The sequence below is a fragment of the Filobasidium floriforme genome (genome assembly GCF_021052385.1).
Source record: "Filobasidium floriforme strain CBS 6241 chromosome Unknown HD553scaffold_11, whole genome shotgun sequence".
Classification (NCBI taxonomy): Eukaryota; Fungi; Basidiomycota; class Tremellomycetes; order Filobasidiales; family Filobasidiaceae; genus Filobasidium; species Filobasidium floriforme.
The window spans coordinates 875,999-896,219 of NW_025763632.1; the positions used below are offsets into that span (position 1 = coordinate 875,999).

Genomic DNA, 20,221 nt, shown 5'->3' on the forward strand with positions numbered 1-20,221 from the left:
GATTCTGCCAAGAAATTGCTGCATCAGGAAAGGCTTAAAGGGAGAGCAAGGGTCGTGAGGCTATGTGGATGCTGTTGATCATGTGACGTGGTGGCAAACCTCCTTTCATCACGATGAGCATCATCTTGTATGCTTCTCCAGACTTGGCGGCTATATATACTGGGTCCGGAATCTCAAGGGTGATTAAACATGGGTATATAGCGGTTGTCCATTTCAGAGCATAAACCGCCGCTGTCCTTCATTCAGAGCAACAAAGATGTCTTCCGACACTACCCCTCAGATGCAGCCTCTACCCGGCGCCTGGACTGCAGTCATCAATCAGAGGCCATGGGGAAAGTGTTTGACTCTCCCTTGGTCTTACACGAATCAACATTTCATGGAATCAATCAAACAACGCCAATTTTGGTCCAGCGTTAATGGCTTTGCGCAGTATCGAGAATGGCAGTACGATGGCGCCTTGTTTGTGGCTCGGACTAGTCATGTTTGCGGTGATCCGCGATTATACCGACCTCATGAAATGGCCTATCCCCGCGGCTTGAGATATGATGATATCCGATGGCTGTTCAATTCCTTCCGGGAGCCGATACCACTGTGGGTCACTGATGTGTATTTTGCGAGGACAAGAGAATACATTGATAGCGTGCCAGTGAGTTCATCCGTACAGCCTGTGGCAAAATCGCTGGATCTCACCTGATTAAACTCGTGACAATAACAGTCGGAAACCAGTATGATGACAAAAGAAGACCTGAAGGATGGAAGCGAAAGTCCGGAAATACCTGTGACAGAGATCTCCGACAAGTCGGTCGCCTCGTCGGGCGGGGGTTTGAGGGATGCTACAAGTGGTACCGTGGACTGCAAAGCGAATCTGGTGTCGCTACCTGGAACATCGCAGGAGGTCCCGGATTTGTCAAAGCAGTCATTTAACAACAACGGGGCTGATCGGGAATGTTCAGGGCGAACCGACCGCTCCACTCAAGGTACAGGGGAGCAGTAGGACGGTATTTATTGTCTCCATGCTCATAGAGGCTTTTGATGGTTCTGTACGAACAATTAGCTTGCACTACGTAGCGATAATTCAGACTCTAGAGTGTAGGTTACATATTGATAGACGGAGCTGAAGAGACAAGCCCTCGACATCGATCGATGGCATCTTGATGAACACACGTGCCGAGGATCGATCGAAAAGCGGCAATCCTCAGAATAGGTCCCTAAACTCTACACCACCTTGAGCTACTTCACATTGGTCACGCCGTTCAGGAGCCTGACCTTTCAACTGGCTGTAGAATCGTCGATCTCTGGGTTGGTAAGCATGCGTCAAGTACAAGTTGTGGAGAGTTTGCGATTCAGAGCATTTGCAATATATATGTCAGCCGAGATGCTTGAAAGCGCTTTGGGTAGCGTCAGTTCTTTTGAGAACAACCCCACATTAGTGTTGCGTGATTTGAGATCAAGAGTTGATGCCGGAATTGTCACTGGGACTCAAGCGCAAGACGACATGGAGCTGATTCTGTCCTCCAGATTGGTACCAGGTTTTAGCATGCACTGCTGATTCGCACTATCGTTTCCTTTGTTCGATAAGTGCCGGATGAGTGCCGGATATACGCCATTTGTCACCGAGAGATCACACCACTACCAGCGCATCACCTGACGTCAATCGATCTCGTGCCATAAGCACATACCTTCCTTTCAAGAAAGATGGCACCATCTGGTGTAAGCTTCTCGATATCTAATAGCTATATATACGAGTCTACGTTTGCTGGGCCAGGTGGATGAATTCATGATTCGTCGTACCTTTCCCACTCACACGTCGCCTGAATCTTCCGAAATCAAGATAGCAAAGATGTCCACAAGTGCCACGCCTGTCAAGGAATCTCCACCTGGAACATGGACAACATACGTTCGGCCGGAGAGAGATGCACCTAGCCTTCAATGGTACAACACAGAGGGACATTGGATGGATGCTATTGAAAAACGTGTATATCGGCTAGCGAGCGAAAAGGAGAGCACGGCGTTGCCGAGACCGGAGTACCGTGAATGGCAATACAATCCTTTCTACGAGTACTTTATGGCGCGCTCGTCTGGGACGCCTCTTCCTGAACATTGCTATCCGGACTTCACTTACTCGGGGCTATGAGATCTGTTTCGAAGTCATAAGAGAGCGGTTCCTCAATGGGTCGTTGATCTGACGACAGAACAGCCTGGACCTTGGGTGTTGGAGACCTCGGAGGCAAAGGTGAGCTCCTAGATGCAAGGTGATTTTGAGAAGTCGAAGTTGATTTTAATTGTGCTTTGCTACTAGGTGGAGCCCAGCTTCTTGTCAAATGAAGATGCAACGGAGGAAATTGCCAGCTTGGAAACGACCGCTGGCGAGAGTCTCCACAAGATCTTTATCGGATTGAGCAACATGCCCGACAAGGAATCGGCGCTCAGATGGGCCCGCCAAATCGATACCTTTTTGGGCTCGTTCTCTCAAAATACCACAGACGCATCCGGACAATCCGAAGGGTCTGAGTTTTCTGTCTAGATCAGCGAGCAGAGATGAATGAGGCAGATTTTGGATCATGGATTTTTCGATCGACACATTGTAGTCAGTATCTAGGCCTTTTGCTGTTTGTACCATTATCATAGATGTCGTTGGAATAGGTAATCATCGCAGTGTTAATCCCGGACACAGGTAGAGCGCACGCGCAACCAGTGATTTCCTCAAGATGGTCTGGCTACCAAGAGCTCTCGGCCGTCAAGAGCCAGATCAAGTGCACCCAGCCTTTTGCCAATGAACACAGGGGGATCGAACCGACTCGGATAAGGTTTAGTGGTTTCTACCACTCTTACGAGAGTCCTGAACTGACTTGACTGGAATAGAGGCGGTGCTTCTTTCGGTCCATAGAGAAATGATACCAGCTTGATCCCGAAAACTTTTCAGTTCATGTCGGGCGTTGTTTTATCACTCATTCTTGCCGTTATGTGTCAATTGGATCTGCTGGTCGAAACGATTTTGTTGTAAAGTCCAAACGATAACCTTGATGCTCAGGCTGTCGAGATGGTTCCCAGCGAGGAGAAAGAGGTCTGCAACTTTGTGGTCTTCATTTTTTGAGGTAGGAAAAGCGGACTCTCAAATGGAGTTGATGCCCATGTAGCTGTTTCTATCTCTTTCCCGCCTCGAGTACTGGTCCGGTATCTCATGGCAAGTCAATGAAGTCATCTCACGCAAACATAGGACTCGGATATGCCGAGGCGGTATCTCCCTACGGCACCTTGACGATCGGACGCCGCGCTTCGATCATACAACCACTAAAAAGGCGCGATCGACGAGCGCATTATGTACTCCTTGCCTTCTGAGATGGCAGGCAGTCGTCGGGTCGACGACGATAGAACCGATGCGATGGAGAGCCAATCCATCTCACCCGTCCGCGTCAGACATTCTCGAAGCGCTCAAGTGGCGCCGCCTCTGAATGACATCACGTGACATGAACCTGACGTCAGCAGGCCCCACGACATCCGATATGTCTGAGTTGTAGTGATCGTAGTGACATGTTCAAGTGATTGCACAAGATAGTCCTAGTAACGCAGCCTATGATCCCTAGGCTCCTACGCAATAGCCGTAAAGAGATCCTCACTTGTTCGGTCGCACGAAGATCAATCGGAACGATCTATCGCTCGTCAATCAGCGCACGCAGAAATCAACACTATTCGTTGAGGACTGTTACTATGGCTTCGATCAACAAGTACCTGAGCGCCGAAGAGGCAGCCAAGGTCAGTAGCACTCGAATATTGACCGAAGGGACTCTCAAACCTGATGAAATCGTCTTCTTGGACGGTAGATCGACCAAGAACTCATGTCCGAAGAAGGCGCCTACACGCTCGACCAGGTACGTAGTCATAACCTTCAGAACTAGTCTCTAGTTACATCATCCGTCACGCTTGGAATACTAAAGCTAGCGAATTTGTATACTCATCATTCGCTATACACTTGGAATGGGATCTGACTATCCGGGGTAGTTGATGGAACTAGCAGGCCTAGCATGCGCTCAGACGCTAGCCAAGGCGTTCCCGAAAGACGAGTATGGGAAGGTGTTGGTCATCACCGGGCCTGGGAATCAGGTGAGTGACCCCGAGATCTTTTTGGATGTACTTGGTAAAAGCTTGGGGTTCCGAGGAAGCTGATTATCGAATTATCGTTGGGTGGGATGTCTGGTCTTATACGGTCGATTAGGGAGGAGATGGGCTTGTAGCAGCTCGACATCTCAGTAAGTCTTCTCTTTGCCATCTTGTTCCTATCAAAGACGGGTAGCATCTCTTCCAAGGAGGTAAATAGCTAATGTTATCGTCGAATGATGTCATATGCAGAGATGTTCGGGTACGAACCGACCGTCTACCAAGTCGCCGTAAGCCCCAGCCCGTTCATATTCCCCAACAGAGGCTGTTTGCTAACTATCTGGTCATTTACCGGTGGGTTCATTTGGATAGGAGCCGAAAAAGGAAATCTACACCCGCCTGACTAGGCAATGCAGGAACATGGACGTCCCTATCGTCAATACCGTTGAGGAGTTTAAAGAGGTTTATGAGAGGTCTAGTGTGGTCATGGATACGATTTTCGGTGAGCCTCGCACATCGGTCTTTTACGATCAGTAACAGTATTGAGAGACGGTCGCTAAGATCTTTTCGGTTCGAAAAATCCTGGATCTGGGCGGTCTTGTAGGTTTCTCCTTCCACCCGCCTGTCAGACCACCATACCACACCATCCTTAACCACCTCGCCTCCCCAGAAACAGAAAACTCGAGTCAGAAGAGACTTCCTATACTCAGCATCGACATCCCTTCAGGCTGGGACGTCGATTCCGGCCGACAACCTCTCAAGGACACAAATGGGGATGAAGTGGAGACTTTCGAGCCGGAGGTGCTTTTGAGCTTGACAGCGCCTAAAGAGGGGGTGAGGGGGTTTAGGGGGAGGCATTGGTTAGGTGGGAGGTTTATCCCGATGTGAGTCCTCGTTGTTTGCGTCTTCCTATCGCGGTCAAGGCAGCCGATGTCGAGTTCGATCGATACTCTTGAATGCAGAAGAGAAAGACTGATATAGAAATTGTGAACATTCATCTGCCACGTAACACAGGAAGGTACAGGAAAAATACAAGATGCAGCTCCCACCTTATCCAGGGACGGACCAGATCGTCGAGCTCGAAGCGAAGTTGTGACTAATACGTGACATGAGTCGGTTGATATCGGCATTGACATCGACATTGAATTCAGCAAGGCATTGAAGCGTTCTTCAGGGTTTGTTGTTCTATGTTCGTTGTATGTGGTGAATGTGAATACGGGGCAGTGTGTACATACATCAATTAGGATGAGAAGCGGATTCATATTACATGTTATGGTCATGTACGTATTCATATTCATGTTCATATGTATTTCCTGAGGAGTCAACTACGGGATCGAGATTTGCTTTACAACGGAATCGAGCGACGAGAAGAAGTGAAGGATATCCTGGGACCTATCACCGGTATGCCTTGACGTGACGACATTGCGGGGAGAGATGTCGAGATCGACGTGCTGGGTGTTTACTGGTTCAGAGAGGCAGCGGCAGCCTTGAGCTACGATACCCGAGGAAAACGTAATCAGGCGTCAGCGAACAGATTCTCTCCTTTAAACCACAAACCGGATAACCAGGCATGAGACTCGAGCGAAAAGACTAACCTCTTCCCGACTCTTGGGCTGTTCCAAGTTGTTGGCGGTCGCGTTGTCCAAGATCACAGGACCGGCCCCGGCCATGGCGTTCGGGTTGGACGCTCGGAGTCCGCCGGATTGCTCGGGGTCGTCTTGTTGCTGCAGACCGTTACCGTTGCCGGAGGTTGGGGTGGGGTGGTTGTCCTTGGCCGGGTGGGGCTGGATGGTGAAGGCTATCGAGGGAAAAAGGGGATCAAGTAGAGGGTTTGTAAGCGAGGGCCTTTGAAGGCGGATGATGCGGCGAATCCCGGGGGCTCACATTGCTCGTCGTTCTTCTTGTCTTCAGACATCGTGATAGGTCGTTTGAACTTGGTAAAGTATATAAGCTATAAGAAGTTGAGAAGAGAGTTGCTCAGTCGAACAAGGTTGCAAATCGACATGGTCGAAAGGTTGTTTGGACATGGAACGACGAGGTGGCGAGTCGCCCCGGTCATCACCGGTCAGGCCATTCCCCCTCTTCGGAAGCAAATTCAGTTGAGCGTCGGAAGCAAAATGACATCATCATCGCCTGATCATCGTCATCACGTGATCTACATCAGGAACCACACTGCCTCTGGGTATACTTCGACGGGATTTCTAGGACTTGTCGACGACCTTGATCAGACCTCTCACAGCTTGAGGTAACTTGGCGAGCTCGCTATGTGTCATCGGACGGAGCTCGTAGACCGGTACGTTCTTGCCCAACGAGAGCTGCATAAACAGAGAGAGTTCCGAGAAGGGTAGATCAGCATACGATTATCGAAGCGTGAAGTCTGCATCAGGCAGCCATGGGAAGTTGCAATGATATTTACCAAATCCAACCTCAACTTTCTCATCTTCTCCTCCTCTTCCTCACTCTTCAACCCATCCGCATCCAACCCCTCGCGTCGTTTAGAGGCCTCGACGAGCTGTTCCCCGACCGACTTGAGCGACTTTTCGTACCAAACCGCTCTTCCTGGGCCGGTATTCGGGGGCGGATTGGACGATCCGCCAGCGGCAAAGTCGTTGGGGGTAACCAGGAGACAGGCTAGGTCCAGCCCGGTGTGACGGGCAGAGTATTCTTCGAGCTCGAGTAAGATGGGGACGCGGTGGATGGACTCGCGGACTGCTTGGTAATACAGTTCCCGGATGATAGCTTCGACATCGACATCGAGCGAGTCCGCCTGGAGAACCTCTTCCAGTTCGAGTTTAGGTTTCTTGGCCCGGTGGACCGAATCTGGCTCTGCCTCGGCTTTAGCGTTGGAGTTGATGATCTCCCGGTACACTTCTTGAGTCCGCTTAACCGTTCCCCTGACCCCAGCGTTCAACCAGCCGTCCCTCCACTTGGTATTGACATAGTCTTCTAGCGGCATACCGAGGTCGAACCCGGAGGTATCATAATGGGCAGACGGTGCGGGTGTCGAGGTTGCCGGCGAGGAGTCGTCTTCAATTTTGGTTTCGACCTTGAGCGTCTCGTACGAGCCGTCGTCCATCTCGTCTCGTTTTCGTTTCCGACCCGCCCCCTCTACCTCGACCCCTGTGCCCTCCGCTCGCGCACCTGAAACGAACGCCTGGATACTACGGACGTACGCCTCGGAGGTGACTTCTTCCCCGAGACACATCTCCTTGACGATCCTCCCCGGCCTCTCCCTCCTATATAGATCCCTCGTACTCGTATCCCTGGAAAGTATACTAATAGGCTCATCGTCTTCGTCTTCAAGACTCCAAACGCTCTCCAAGTCGACAGTCAGGTCCCGGATGAATTTCCGGGGGTCGTATCGTTTGAACTCGGGGAAACCGTATGAACCGGCTAGGTTTTGGTATCGGCCCATATCGAGGTGATCGATTGGCCGGGTAGGGATCTGGGGGATGGGCTCGTCCACAACCACACCGGTTAAGGTAGGGGTGGGTTGCCAAGTCTCGCTAGCGTTCATGAGCTCGTCCTGCCAATCCACCGTACGGGGGAGACTGACTTTGAGGCCACTCGTCTGGAAGGTGAAGCCGTCCCGGAGCAGGTCTAGGACGTTGTCGGCTTCGCGGACGTTTCGATCGCCATCGACGTTCCACTCTCTCCACGTCCCGTCCCATTTCTCCTTGGCCCGTTGTTCTTTTTTCGTTCGAGGTCGTTTTCCTCCGGAGAGGTACCAGCCGACGCACCGAGCTACGTCCGAGTTGGGTGGGTAGTCGAGCATGCCCTCGGGGACGAGCTGACGCGGTAACAGTGTCGACACCGCCGACTTTTCTACCGTAAACGCGTCCTTGTCCTTGTACGTCGTCCCTGTCGGACTGACGCTCCGGTTCGAAGGCGTGGGACCGACCGACCCTCCCACTCGATCCCCTGGAGTCCTCAATCCGGACTGTTCACGTTCGGGACTAGGTTCCGGGGTCTTGACCAGCGATCTGAACCGATTGAACTGACGTTCGGCCAGCTGGGCCACCTTGGCGGCTTCACGATGGACGAGCGTGTCGTCCGGGTTGAATTTCTGGGCGGCGGTGATCATCTTTTCGACGTCGTTCTATACAGGGCGCTCGTCGATGTCAGCTCATACAGTCCCACCTTTCAGCGACGATGAACCAAGCGCGAACTGACCTCGAACTCGCTCATCTGCCTATACTCTCCCCTCCCGACCTTGTCCTCCATCGTCCCCAGATCCATAGCTTTATCCTCCCCTCCAATAACCTCAAAGTAATTGGGATACTCTTCCAAGCTCACCGGGTCGAAGAACAATCCATAGGCGTCTTTTCGCCGCAAGTTCCCGATGATGGTGGTCAAGAGGTGGCCAAGCGGTTTCTTGCGGAACGCAAAGGGCTTCTTGTTCCGCCCGCCGCCTTTTCCGCCGGGGATACGGTGCGGGTTTGGGTTGGGACGCGAGGTTCCAGAGGTGGGGGTTGAGGTGGGGTCGTCGACGTCGACGTCCATGGCCATCGAGTCTGCGTTGCGTTCGTCGTCGTCCTGGTCCTGGTAGTCATTATCTTCCTGGTCGTTGTCGTGGTCGTTGTCGTAATTGTTGTGCTGTTCATCATCCTTGTCGTGATCTGGATCTATGCCCCGTGCATCGTCCACCTTGTCCGCCTGTCCAGCCTGTCCCACGCCATCCTCCGACTCCCGCTTGACGCCGTGAACACGATCCTCATGCCCACCCATCCCTTCACTTCCCCCGCTCGTTTCCTGCTTGACCGCTCCGTCCACCGTCTCTCTCTCTTCCGCTTCCACCTTCATCTCCGAACCCACCCTGGCCTCCTTGTCTTTGCTTTCACTCTCGTCGGCATCCACACCTACATCTCCACCTACACCTACTTCCAGGTCCAGACCGACCTCTTGCCTCAACTTACTCTTCCCAACCCCAACCTTCTTCTTAGGAGGTCTACCCCCGGCTCTGGCGCCGTTCTTCACTCGGACGCTCTTTCCTGATGAAGGCGAGTTGTTAGGGGAGGTGGGGGTGAGGGCGTCGGGGAAGCTTAGTTTGGGCGAAGATGGAGATGGAGATTGAGATGAAGAGGTAGAGGTAGGATCGTCCAGTGTCAGTGTAGGGTTCTTCTGCGCAAGTTTGGGTGTGGGTTTGGGTTTGGTCTTGGTCTTGAGTTTAGATTCAGGCTTGCCCGTCGGAGTTTGCGGTATTTCCGACTTCGAATGCGACTGCGACTGTGACATCGAGTGCGACTCGATGTCCGGTACTGAAACCCGCGTGTCTTCATTTGCAGATCCCTCTGCCTCTTTGGGATCGGAGGTGGCGTTTGTGATCAGAGAGGATGAAGAGAGTTTGACCTTGATCCTCGGTCTCGTCGGCGTCGTCGTCGGTGTGCCCACGACCTTTTCCTTTCCCGTCTCTTTCTCCTTCTCTTTGCGTTTCCCAGCGTTCAACTTCAACCTCAAAGGCGTCGATATCGCCGTCGGATGTGTCTCTGTGTCTTCTTCTTCTTCCTCATCTTCTTTTTCCTTGTCTGATGCTTCGTCTGCCTCGTTAGGGTCTTGATCCTGATGAACGAGACCGCTCTCGACCGACTGTTGGACAGATAAAGGTGCAGATGCAGATGCAGATGCAGATGGAGGTCGTTTGAGGTTGAACTTGATCTTCGGCTTCTGGGTCGGCGTAGACGTTCCCGTTGTTATCAGTGCATCTGTATTAGCTGCGCTTTGAGCGGTTTTGCTCGGTTGCGGTTTCGGTTTCGGCGTGGACGTTGAAGTAGAACTTGAGCTCTTTTTCGAGTGCGAGGAAGAGAGGTTTAGCTTCAATTTGAGCCCCTTTGACCCAGAGACTCCCGGATTCGAATTTAGAATCGAAGTAGAAGTGGCAGAGCTCGGCCCGGCGACGTTCGACCTGTCCTCCTCGATCGATCGGAGGAGATCATCTTCGTCCCAATCATCGTCCGGGCCTGCATCCGAGGTACTGTTCTGGTTGTCGTGGTTAATAGACTTGCCGCTACCGCCGCCTACTTTGAGTTTGAGCTTGATAGGCTGTGGTGTGGATGGTTTGCCAGACATCCTTGATCGAGGAATATCGCTGGAGCTAGAGGCTGTGTGGAAGAGAGAGAGAGAGCGAGAGAGAGAGGGATGGCAACGTTCAGAGACGGTCTACGTTCTTGGACCCTCGACCGTGGTTGACATGGTCGATGTCCGAGAGAGATGAACCGAGCTGAATTATTTTATTTGGCGTAAAGCTAACACTTGAAATACACGTCATCGGCTGTCTAGCCCGACAACAGTCATGAGATTAATTGATAAGCCCCCTTTTTCCATCCGATTGCATCCGGAACCTCGGCTCTAGCTGGGACATTTCGTTATCTCCAAGTCGAGTCAAAGCGAAACTTGTTGCACTTTGGCGTATGTAATATAACTTCCCTTCTAGCCTCTAGTCGATAGAGCAGTCTAGAATAAAACTCTGGATAGAAAACAACAGCAAGATGCTCCGAACGCTGGTACAGAAATCTCGACCGGGTAGGCCGTCGTTGCTCCTCCGTGGGTATGCCACTAAGACGCCTCAGGTGAGTGTTTCTTCTTCTTCCATTCCCACCTCACTCATAGTATCTGGAATATATCTCCTTACTAACGCTCACACTGCCTTGCGTCTTGTAGCCGAACATGTCTTACCGCAAACCCACCCACCCAGATACGTGCTCCCCCTCGACGCAAGCTATGATAGAGGATCATTCGCAGTACCTCCTCAATACGTATGCGAGGCCGCCTTTGTTGTTCACTAGGGGGAAGGGGTGTAAGTTGTACGCTACTTCGCCCAAGAACCCTCGGTTCTCCGGTCCCACATCGACTTCATCTTCTTCTTCCACGGGAAAGAAAAAGGAAGACAAGGAGGTGGAATACCTAGATTTCACAGCAGGTATCGCCGTCAACGCCCTGGGCCACGCCGACCCCCAAATAGCCTCCCTCCTCGCCGAACAAGCGAACATGCTGAGTCATTCGAGTAATGTTTGTTGGAACGAGTGGGCAGGCGAGTTGGGGCGGTTGTTAGTTCACCAGACGAGGGAACATGGGGGGTTGGGCTTCAAAGCGGGCGCCAACAAGGATGGGAATAAGGAGGAGGGAGCGAAGGTCTTCTTTACGAACAGCGGGACGGAATCGAACGAAGGCGCACTGAAGTTCGCTAGGCTTATCGGCAAGACCCGTCAACCCGCCGATAGCAAGAAGTATAAAGAGAAGACGGCCCTGGTCTGCTTCAACAACGCTTTTCACGGTCGATCCATGGGTGCCCTAAGTGTCACCCCGAACCCGAAGTATCAAGCGCCGTTTTCACCCCTGATTCCTAATGTCCGAGTAGGACAACTCGGAGACCAAGAAAGTTTGGAGGAACTGGTTACAGGGGAAGTGTGTGGAGTGATCGTCGAGCCCATCCAGGGTGAAGGAGGGCTGAACGAGGCCAACAGGGAGTGGTTTGCGGCTTTGGGGAGGAGGTGTAGGGAGGTCGGGGCTGTGCTGATATATGATGAGATTCAGGTGAGTGGGGGGTTGAAGGGGAGAGTGGATGTTGAGGATGTGAACGCGGCGTCTTTGCGTTATTGCGAAAAGCGAGAAGCGAGAGGCGAAAAGCAAAGATCGCTACGTTCCGTCGTGTGGTACCATTATTTACTTGAGAGAAGCTGATACATTCCCCTTTCTCGCGTCTCACCTTGATCTATACCGTCCGTCTGTCGGTCATGACTGCCAACTCTTGGAACTCGCAGTGCGGTCTTTATCGGACGGGGACGATGTGGGCGCACAGCGATTTCCCGGCTGAAGCTCAGTGAGTCACGGACCATCGCCTTTTTTTCCGTCCTTCTACCGTCGTCCAAACTATCAAAACGGGTCATCATACCAACGTCATGGCCACCGATCGGTTTGCTAATCCAACCTTCCCCTTTCAACCGATCCACACTTCGTGGGTTGATATTACCAGGCCCGATATCGTGACGATGGCGAAACCGCTGGCGAACGGGTTCCCCATCGGGGCTATCCTTGTGAGGGACGAGATTGCGAAGCAGGTCGGGATTGGTAAGTCTATCAGTCTATAACAGGGGTCGGGAGATGGGAAGAGTGTGGTTATTGATAACATTATTCTTCGTTCGATCTCCGTCCTACCAATCAAATTCGGTCCGCTTGCTACGTTGTCTACACCGTCGACTATCGCTGCTCCCGCTCCGCTTGATTCGCTTGTCGCTTGCACTCGCGCTCACAGGCATGCACGGCACGACATTCGGCGGCCAACCCCTAGCCACCCGGATCGGACACCACGTCATCACCCGTCTCTCCTCGCCCGACTTTCTCAGCAACATGCGATCCACAGCGTCGCACTTTGACGAGCTCCTCTCCCGCCTGCCGGAGATGTTCCCAGAGCTCATCCCCTCGCCCATCCGAGGAAGGGGGCTCATGCGGGGGATCCCGTTTTCTCACCCTCAAGCTCCGGGGGAACTGGTCAAGCTCGCCAGGCATCGAGGGGTTCTTTTGTTGACCGCCGGGTCGGACGCGGTGAGGCTCGTACCGAGTTTGAACGTGACCAAGGAGGAATGCGAGCATGCCGTCGGGGTGATCGAGAGTTGTTTGGGGTTGATGCAGGAGGAAGGCAAGTGGGGTAGCGTCGGCGATGCGTAAGGGTGTCATGCCACATGGATCATATGGATATGGGATGCGATACCTTCTTTTTCCACTTTCACGCGTTTTCGGCCGTCGACCGCCGATATTGGAAACGAAACGGATAGTCTCGAGCGGGTCTGCAGAGGGGATTCTGAGAGGTCTTTCGAGCGGGGTCTCACGAAGCGAATCAATGAAGCAGTAGAACGAGTTGAAAGCTCTACGGTGGGTCGTCCCCACTCCACATCGTGATCGAGCGAGCTCATCTACCTGGAAGCATATCGGTATTTCGAGCGGTGTGGTAGGTAGGGACTAGGCGTTCGACCCGCGAGTCGTCTTGTGATGAGCGTCATGAGAACGAGCTCAGCGGCTGTCGGGACGATCGAGAGCGACCTTGCGACACCCGACGAGTAGCGACATCACGGACGAGTCGGAATAATCCTGATCGCTCCGGCTCGGAAGCGAGGCCATGCGTATTCGAGGAAATGTTCAATGTTCGGGACGGGGCTCCAGGATGGCTTTAGAAGAGGGATGGGATGTGCTTGGCAAGCGATGTGATCGAGGCTGCTAGTGCCGTATACCGTTGTGGTGGTCTGCATGCTTGTAGCATGTGCAGCGCTGGTATCACCTGACGGATGTTCATCTCACACGAATGCACCCTGCACCCTGGAGATGTATGGGAATGTCTTGGCAAGCTAGCGAAAAGGAAACCTTGTTCTCTCGGAGGCTACTACCCTCCTGAGCCGGCGCCATCCATTGCTCGATCGCTCTCAAGCGGGTGGAGCGGAAGTAAAAAGGATCCGGGAACCGCCCATACACAAGCGCGCGACAGGGAACAATATTCGTTTCAAGTCTCTCGCGAGAACCCATCTCATCTCGACAGCCGGCGGGTACGATCGTCATGGACCCAGACACTATTACCACGGTTCGTCTAGGTCGGACGAGGTTAATGAACTCGGTCGCTTTTCTCTATGGCAAGCTCCCGCTATTTACCGCGCTCGAATTCTTCACATGGATATGTCTGTCGGTCTCCATGATGGACCTAGAACGTTGACCCTCGATCGATTCGACGGATATCAATTTCGCACACGACATCATTCAATTACTAATTACTCCTGCCTCCGAGTGAATGAGTGGGCGGGCTCTAGACGTTATGATCTGGAGGGTCTAATGTCAATTTGGAGCGCCGAGGACTTGGACACTGCACCTGACCTCTTGCACGTCCGTTTGCACAGTGATCTGGTCACTTGGAGCTGCTCGACGAGCGTTCAGGATGAGGATATAAGGAGAGCGAGAAAGGACGATTGAGAAGACGATTTCCCTCTCGACCTCAGACTTTTCTTCATCACAAACATCTCTACACAATCCACACTACCGACACATAACAACAACAACGACGACACTAGCAATGACTCGACTCGCCAAACTCCTGGCTCTCGGTCTCGCCCTCGCCGGCCTTTCCACGAACACCAACGCCTCGCCCATCGAGACGGAGTCTCACGAACTCGCCCGGAGGACCACCTCGCTCAAGTGCGGGTGGGCGAAGAAGAACGGGGTCGACCTCGGATGTATGTGCGATATCCCCGGATTGAGCATCGACCTCGATATCGATTTTGGGGGGTTCCCGGTCTTGGACTTGTTTTTGGGGTCTAAGCAGTACCCGCCGGGTTGTAGGCCTACTTGCGATGTGAGTTTCCCTTTCTTCTTCTTCTTCTTCTTCTTCTTCTTCTTCTTCTTCGACTCTACTTTACCGCCCGGTACGATGGCTGATACGTTCCACCTTTCGATCATACAGGACAAGGTCTACGAATGCCCCTACGGATCGAACGGAAAGGGAGGCTGTAACGAACCGGTCAAATGCCCTCCCAATCAGTGCGAGAGTTACGGGAAATGTAAGTGATACCGGTCGGATTTCGCGAGGATCTGGTGGAAACGGGAGACTGACGATTCGATCTTGGCGCTCGCTCGCCTTGATAGGCTGCCCGTACGGAACCCAGAACACCGGTGGTATCTGGTAAGTCCTCTTCACACGCCTGATTCCGCGCCGTTTACTTCGATCGACGCTGATCTCGACCTGCTCTCTCGATATAGCTGCCCTAAGAACTGTGTCAACAAGGATGGCAAATGTCACATTCCCAAGCCCGAGCCGCCCAAGAAGCCCGAATGCAAGAAGGAGAATGAGGAGCTTAACAAGTGGACCAACAAGTGTCAGTGCAAGGACAAGTACGTAGAACCCCGTCTTGAGCTCATATGACCGGCAGTCGGGGCGGCGGAAAGCTGATCGTGGGGTTTCGATCGACTCTTAGCTACGAATACTTTGGAGACAAGTGCGTCATGAAGTGCCCCAAGGATCAGAAGAGGAACCATGAGGGTCATTGTATGTGCATCAACGAGCAGTAAGTCGGGTCGAGCCCTATCAATGGCTGTACAAGAAGCTGACGTGCCCGTGCTACCTCCCATCGCGATAGCTTCAAGCCAGACCACGAGAACGTCTGCCGACCTCAGTGCGGACATGAAGAGATTCTCGACAAGTACAAGAACGTCTGCGTCAAATGCGAGTACGGGGTCGAGCACGGAAAGTGCAAGCCCAAGCCGCCCCCTACCTGTTCTCACGAAGAGGTACTCAACAAGGAGAAGACCAAGTGCATTAAATGCGACTACGGAGTCGAGAACGGAATGTGCAAGCCCAAGCCTCCTACTTGCCCTCACCCCAAGGAGTTTAACGAACACGAAAAGAAATGCGTCTGCCCCGAGCATATGAAGACCGACAAGTATGGAAACTGCTTCACCCCTCCCGAGTGCCACGATCCTATGGTCCTCTCCAAGGACATGAAGTCGTGCGTCTGCAAGGAAGGAACGGTAGCCGACCACTACGCCCCGGGAGGTTGCAAGCCCAAGCCTCCTACTTGCCCTTACGGATGGGACGAGCACGGCAACTGCAAGCCCAAGCCCGAATGCCCTAACGGATGGGATGAGCACGGTAACTGCAAGCCCAAGCCTACGACCTGCCCTAACGGATGGGACCAGTACGGGAACTGCAAGCCCAAGTGTCCTGAAGGGTGAGTGTCGGCCTTGCTAGACAACTGAGGGTCTTAGACCGCGCGCTGACCTAGGTCTCGATGTTCTGGCGGGGTTGTTAGAACGAAGCCGGGCCTTCTCGGTGGTTGCTCCAAGCTCGGACTCTTGGGTATCAACCTCTGATCGAGAGCGATTACACTGGCCTCGAACCAGTCGCTTGAAGGTGGAGCGAGGATGACAGACGGATGAGATGAGACGGGAGGTCAGGAGTGGCCTCGGAGGATACGATATGGACTTTCTAATCAATATCGAAAAAATCCCATAAAACCCACAAAAAAAGCGAACGAACGGACTTTCAGGATAGCAATAAGCGAATCGAAAATCGAATAATCAAATGTAACAGTCAGATCGAAATAACTTGTCGAACTCGGAAATGAAACAAACGTATCAAATGCCTATTGGACCCATCTTCTGAGTTCTCATGAAGTGGCATTCAGGTCCACGAGTTGAGATTGCTATTGCATCGACACCAATCTGGGCTGTCGAAGCCTGTTTTGTTTAAATACTTGCGCTTCTTGCGCGATGAGAAACTTGACCGTGGATACGTCGAGTGACGAGTATGACCGCCGCTTCATAACTCTATCTTCCAGTCCCGTGTGAAAACGGTAGCCTGGTCGGCTTTGACGTGTCACAATGTATCACGATGCACCTGACTGAGGTGAAACGGGGTACAGCATTTCGGTCGGCCGAGCACGCTTTAACAACCTGTCGGATTCGGACGATCGGTATGATACGATGAGTAGGTGATAACTGAACAAAACAGAGGAGGTTGTTCTGTAGAACCACCGATTCGAAAAAGACGCCTACATTACATAATTGATGGTCGGCTTGAGCCGAATCTTGTTACGGCGGGACCGGGAAGGTCGACGCTTGATAACAAGCGAAAAATGAAACAGTATATAGGGCACGAGCAAATCATCGTGTATCAAACTATCAGAAATATACAGGGGGTAGATCGAACATATATCAGATCGATCGATAAGCAAGAGGCTGGAATTGTAGTTCATGACCGTTGATAGCACGACTGACTACCGCTTGCATGTTTTGCTCTTCGCGGAAGGTCAGATGGAAAAGTGATCAGGGGGATAACCGGCCGAGGTTGTAACGTGTCGACGTCGCAGTTAAATAGATTGTCGATGCTGTTGGGATCTCGTACGTTCGTCTTAGGTATCTCTGCGTCTTGGGGATAAGAAGTGACGATGAATCGGCCTGGCTCATCGTTTCGCATCGACCCCGGCCTCGAGGTCTGGCGCCGACTTGACGACGGCAAGCGGGACAGCCTCAGGCTGACGCTGAGGTCTTCCCAAGTGATATTTCACCTTTCTTTCCTTCGATCCGATCTCGTCACACAGAACTTGGGGAAGAAAGGCATCGCCGGTAAGATCAGTAGAGCCTTCGTTTTCAGTCGGGTGTTCAGACTCACAGATGAAGGCGAAAAGCGGACCGATCATATGGAACATGCCTGTATAAAAGGCGATGCACGTCTGTGTTTCACCATGAGTGCCCGACCAGGTTCCGTCTTGACAGCAGAGCGAAGCGACCAGTACGAATCCCGAACAGAGGATGACTCCGGTGAGGTAGATCATTCGATTCTTGACGATCTCCAGCGCTCTGATCGCTGCGTTGGTGTCTTTGTCATATTCAGGTTGCATGGTGCCGGATCCCATCAAAAATTTCACGATAGGAAGGTTGTAATAGAGGAGTGGGACCTCCAGAGCCAGTAGGATACAGAACGTCAGCCAGGGTTGGGGTGGCAACGGGACCCCGATGGTGTACGCGATCAAGGTGTAGACCGCGGGAACAGTGAGACAGATGAGCGGTTGACGCATGATATTTGGGAGAGAGGATTTAGGCTTCAGATTTGGAGACTAGGTGATTCGGGGGTCCTGGATGATCAGTCGAGATCGAGTAGTTGCTTAGTTGGAGGAGTACTCGTAGATAGTGTATGAGCTGATTCGACTCGTTAAGCGCGCGAGGAACAGCGGACATCGGGATTCGGGAGGAAGAGATGAAAAACCATCTAATGTCCGTCCCTGTCCCTCCCTGACGATGTCACCGGATCACCGGTCGACATCAACCAAGATGGGATGAATCGATCAATGTAAAGCGACGTTGCCTAGCTTCCTGGCTCTCGTAAGGAATACGATCAACAGCCTCTCTACTACGTAACGCATCCACTCATCAGTCTTACCATGCGTCATGGTGCAACTATCCTCGCCATAATCGCCCTGTACGGCGTGATCGCCTACCTGCTCGGCATACCGTTACCGCCTCAGCCGTGGCGATCCTACTTCGGGCTCGCTGCGCTGGAAGCTTTTTTACTCTGCTACAACTCCCCTGTTGTCGAGCGTATGAACGGAGCCAGGACTGTGGACGGATATACCGATGAGCAGAACGCACTCGTCAGGTCGATCGAGGTCGAAAAGACGCGACGGGTGTACATGACGCTCGTCATGGTCTGTTCGGTCTTGGGTGAAACTGCTGTACTCTGTTGTCATGATGGCGCTTGGATAGGTCCACAGACCGACATCCAGAAGTTCACAGCAATAATTACCGGTATGCTGCACGGAATCGCTTGTCTCGGGCCCTCCATCGGTAAGTCTTCCGATCAAACTACGTTGCTCAGAGAATTGGTCACCCAAGGCTGATGACGGCGAATCGCAGCTATCTCAGAGGATAGGATACAGCCGCTCGAAGCAGCCTTGGCCGAGTCCTTGTCGCCCACAGCCCCCGTCGAACCTATCACCACTTCCGCTCAACCGGACCTCGAGGCCGGACTCGTCGAGAAGCAATAAGGGTACATCATCGACGAGCAAAACGCGTGATATCTGTACCTCGTAAAAGACCTTGTTGTTCGAACATCACCTTTACTTCACCCAAAGTTCTTTCTTGACGGATCTGTCGACTTCAATTTCATGTATCTGTATACCACGATCCTCTCTGATTGTTCACATGAACCGAATCGACCAAAGCAAAGCGTCACAAGATAGGGGTAGGAACTCCGATGCTCTACGCGATTACGACGTAAAACGACGGAAATGGTTACACAGATGAGTGGTTGACGTAATGTGGGAAGAGTATGTTACCGGGCGTAGACATCGATAGTGTGGCTTGTGGTTGCAGACCGTAGAAGAGGTAGGTTGGGGTTGTTCAGATGATTGAAGGTCGGTCGAGATCGAGTGGTTAGAGGACAAGTTGGATGATTCGAATCGATGAGAGAACCAGCGGACATCGACTTGTTAGCTTGTCAAAGGAGAAAACAGTCTGATGTCCGTGGGCATCTCGGACGAGGAAGTACGTCAACGACCACGACGATATCAACGATTCAATTCGACCAATCGATCCATCAGGTCATCAGTCACGAAACGCTACTTATCCTCTTGGCTCTTCGGAGATACACCGAAACTCTTCACGATGCGTCAAGCTCTCGCCATCTTCGCTCTGATCGCCATGTACGGCATTATCGCCTACAGCATAGGTATCCCACTTCCTTCCCCATTGTGGCGATGGTTCTTCGCCCTGGTCGCCCTCGAAGGCGTGCTGCTGTATCACGGAGAGCGCGTCTGTGATCACCTGGTCGGCCCGGTCACCAAACCCGGCTACACAGCCGAGCAGAACGCTCTGCTTAAGCGGATCGAGAACGGAAGGATGGGGCGGATGTTCGTCCTGCTCGTAACGATCGGGTCGGGGTTCAGCATGACCGCCCTGTTCTCCCTGCCACGACTCTGTCTGGTCGGGACCTCAGGACGGGGCGCAGATGTTCGGTCTCATCCTGGTCGGTGGGCTCCACATTTTACTGGTCATGGCGGTGGCTATAGGTGAGCGGCATCAGCGGCGAGGTGTGTACAAGGTATACAGTAGAGCAAAGGCTGAGGTACGGTATGTATCCCCCCCGACCGTTGTCTTCAACTTCTTCAGGGTTCACGGAAGGGATCCAGAAGTCGGAAAAGGCCCTGGCCGAGTCCTTGTCGCCATCAGCGACCGTCGAAGGTGGTACCGTCGAATCCGGTGCTGTCGAACCGGATCTCGAAGCCGGGCTCGATTCGAAGCAATGAGCGGGGCGGGGCAGGCAAAGGCGAAGACCGAAGCCCGCAAGAATACCGTGCTGTGCTGTAATGTAATATCATCGTCACAATTTGTCTGATCCTTAACTTGCAACTTGTACGATAACCAGCTCTCTGGAGAACGCTGTCGACTCTATCTCCATGTACCTGTATACTACGATCTCGCACACGTTACTGGCCACTGGGCGGGGCGATCGGACCGGAGCTACGAGCAGGACCTCGAGGTCAAGAAGTCGGAAGCGGCGGGGCACCTACAGCGTCGATGACTTGATCGCTTGGGATCGCTTGTGCTTGGTTGATTTATACCTCAACATGCAACATGCGTGGAGCAACCGCAGCAGTCA

General features: G+C 52.6%; 9 protein-coding genes across 9 annotated transcripts; 6 read left to right on the forward strand and 3 right to left on the reverse strand.

The window, feature by feature from the left end:
- Positions 1 to 256: 256 nt before the first annotated feature.
- Positions 257 to 924, forward strand: HD553DRAFT_324142 (uncharacterized protein; the record flags this gene model as incomplete). Its single annotated transcript, XM_046181460.1, has 2 exons — positions 257 to 646; positions 727 to 924. 2 exons carry the CDS (start codon positions 257 to 259, stop codon positions 922 to 924), a joined length of 588 nt encoding a protein of 195 aa, XP_046036719.1.
- Positions 925 to 3,708: 2,784 nt separating this feature from the next.
- HD553DRAFT_328865 (YjeF N-terminal domain-containing protein) lies at positions 3,709 to 5,191 on the forward strand (the record flags this gene model as incomplete). Its single annotated transcript, XM_046181893.1, has 8 exons — positions 3,709 to 3,753; positions 3,822 to 3,869; positions 4,000 to 4,101; positions 4,214 to 4,247; positions 4,348 to 4,385; positions 4,468 to 4,597; positions 4,700 to 4,979; positions 5,110 to 5,191. The coding sequence occupies 8 exons, from the start codon at positions 3,709 to 3,711 to the stop codon at positions 5,189 to 5,191; spliced, it is 759 nt and encodes a 252-aa protein (XP_046036720.1).
- A 176-nt stretch (positions 5,192 to 5,367) lies between these two features.
- HD553DRAFT_311815 (uncharacterized protein) lies at positions 5,368 to 6,093 on the reverse strand. The gene is made up of 3 exons (XM_046180022.1): positions 5,980 to 6,093; positions 5,691 to 5,893; positions 5,368 to 5,587 (listed from the first exon to the last, which is right to left on the reverse strand). Exons 1-3 carry the CDS (start codon positions 6,008 to 6,010, stop codon positions 5,555 to 5,557), a joined length of 267 nt encoding a protein of 88 aa, XP_046036721.1. The 5' UTR covers positions 6,011 to 6,093; the 3' UTR covers positions 5,368 to 5,554.
- A 101-nt stretch (positions 6,094 to 6,194) lies between these two features.
- On the reverse strand, positions 6,195 to 9,776 carry HD553DRAFT_311817 (uncharacterized protein). Its single transcript, XM_046180023.1, has 3 exons — positions 8,269 to 9,776; positions 6,512 to 8,194; positions 6,195 to 6,410 (listed from the first exon to the last, which is right to left on the reverse strand). Exons 1-3 carry the CDS (start codon positions 9,328 to 9,330, stop codon positions 6,297 to 6,299), a joined length of 2,859 nt encoding a protein of 952 aa, XP_046036722.1. The 5' UTR covers positions 9,331 to 9,776; the 3' UTR covers positions 6,195 to 6,296.
- Positions 9,777 to 10,580: 804 nt separating this feature from the next.
- HD553DRAFT_355865 (putative acetylornithine transaminase) lies at positions 10,581 to 13,188 on the forward strand (the record flags this gene model as incomplete). Its single annotated transcript, XM_046183836.1, has 5 exons — positions 10,581 to 10,661; positions 10,753 to 11,625; positions 11,853 to 11,911; positions 12,065 to 12,159; positions 12,344 to 13,188. 5 exons carry the CDS (start codon positions 10,581 to 10,583, stop codon positions 12,754 to 12,756), a joined length of 1,521 nt encoding a protein of 506 aa, XP_046036723.1. The 3' UTR covers positions 12,757 to 13,188.
- A 703-nt stretch (positions 13,189 to 13,891) lies between these two features.
- HD553DRAFT_37015 (uncharacterized protein) lies at positions 13,892 to 16,219 on the forward strand. The gene is made up of 7 exons (XM_046184164.1): positions 13,892 to 14,422; positions 14,531 to 14,627; positions 14,713 to 14,749; positions 14,827 to 14,958; positions 15,042 to 15,131; positions 15,204 to 15,794; positions 15,876 to 16,219. The coding sequence occupies exons 1-7, from the start codon at positions 14,144 to 14,146 to the stop codon at positions 15,934 to 15,936; spliced, it is 1,287 nt and encodes a 428-aa protein (XP_046036724.1). The 5' UTR covers positions 13,892 to 14,143; the 3' UTR covers positions 15,937 to 16,219.
- A 498-nt stretch (positions 16,220 to 16,717) lies between these two features.
- Positions 16,718 to 17,716, reverse strand: HD553DRAFT_37064 (uncharacterized protein). The gene is made up of 2 exons (XM_046184175.1): positions 17,237 to 17,716; positions 16,718 to 17,167 (listed from the first exon to the last, which is right to left on the reverse strand). Exons 1-2 carry the CDS (start codon positions 17,640 to 17,642, stop codon positions 17,028 to 17,030), a joined length of 546 nt encoding a protein of 181 aa, XP_046036725.1. The 5' UTR covers positions 17,643 to 17,716; the 3' UTR covers positions 16,718 to 17,027.
- A 202-nt stretch (positions 17,717 to 17,918) lies between these two features.
- Positions 17,919 to 18,752, forward strand: HD553DRAFT_37069 (uncharacterized protein). The gene is made up of 2 exons (XM_046184176.1): positions 17,919 to 18,408; positions 18,478 to 18,752. The coding sequence occupies exons 1-2, from the start codon at positions 18,006 to 18,008 to the stop codon at positions 18,606 to 18,608; spliced, it is 534 nt and encodes a 177-aa protein (XP_046036726.1). The 5' UTR covers positions 17,919 to 18,005; the 3' UTR covers positions 18,609 to 18,752.
- A 335-nt stretch (positions 18,753 to 19,087) lies between these two features.
- HD553DRAFT_311823 (uncharacterized protein) lies at positions 19,088 to 20,047 on the forward strand. The gene is made up of 2 exons (XM_046180024.1): positions 19,088 to 19,631; positions 19,732 to 20,047. Exons 1-2 carry the CDS (start codon positions 19,228 to 19,230, stop codon positions 19,955 to 19,957), a joined length of 630 nt encoding a protein of 209 aa, XP_046036727.1. The 5' UTR covers positions 19,088 to 19,227; the 3' UTR covers positions 19,958 to 20,047.
- Positions 20,048 to 20,221: the final 174 nt, after the last annotated feature.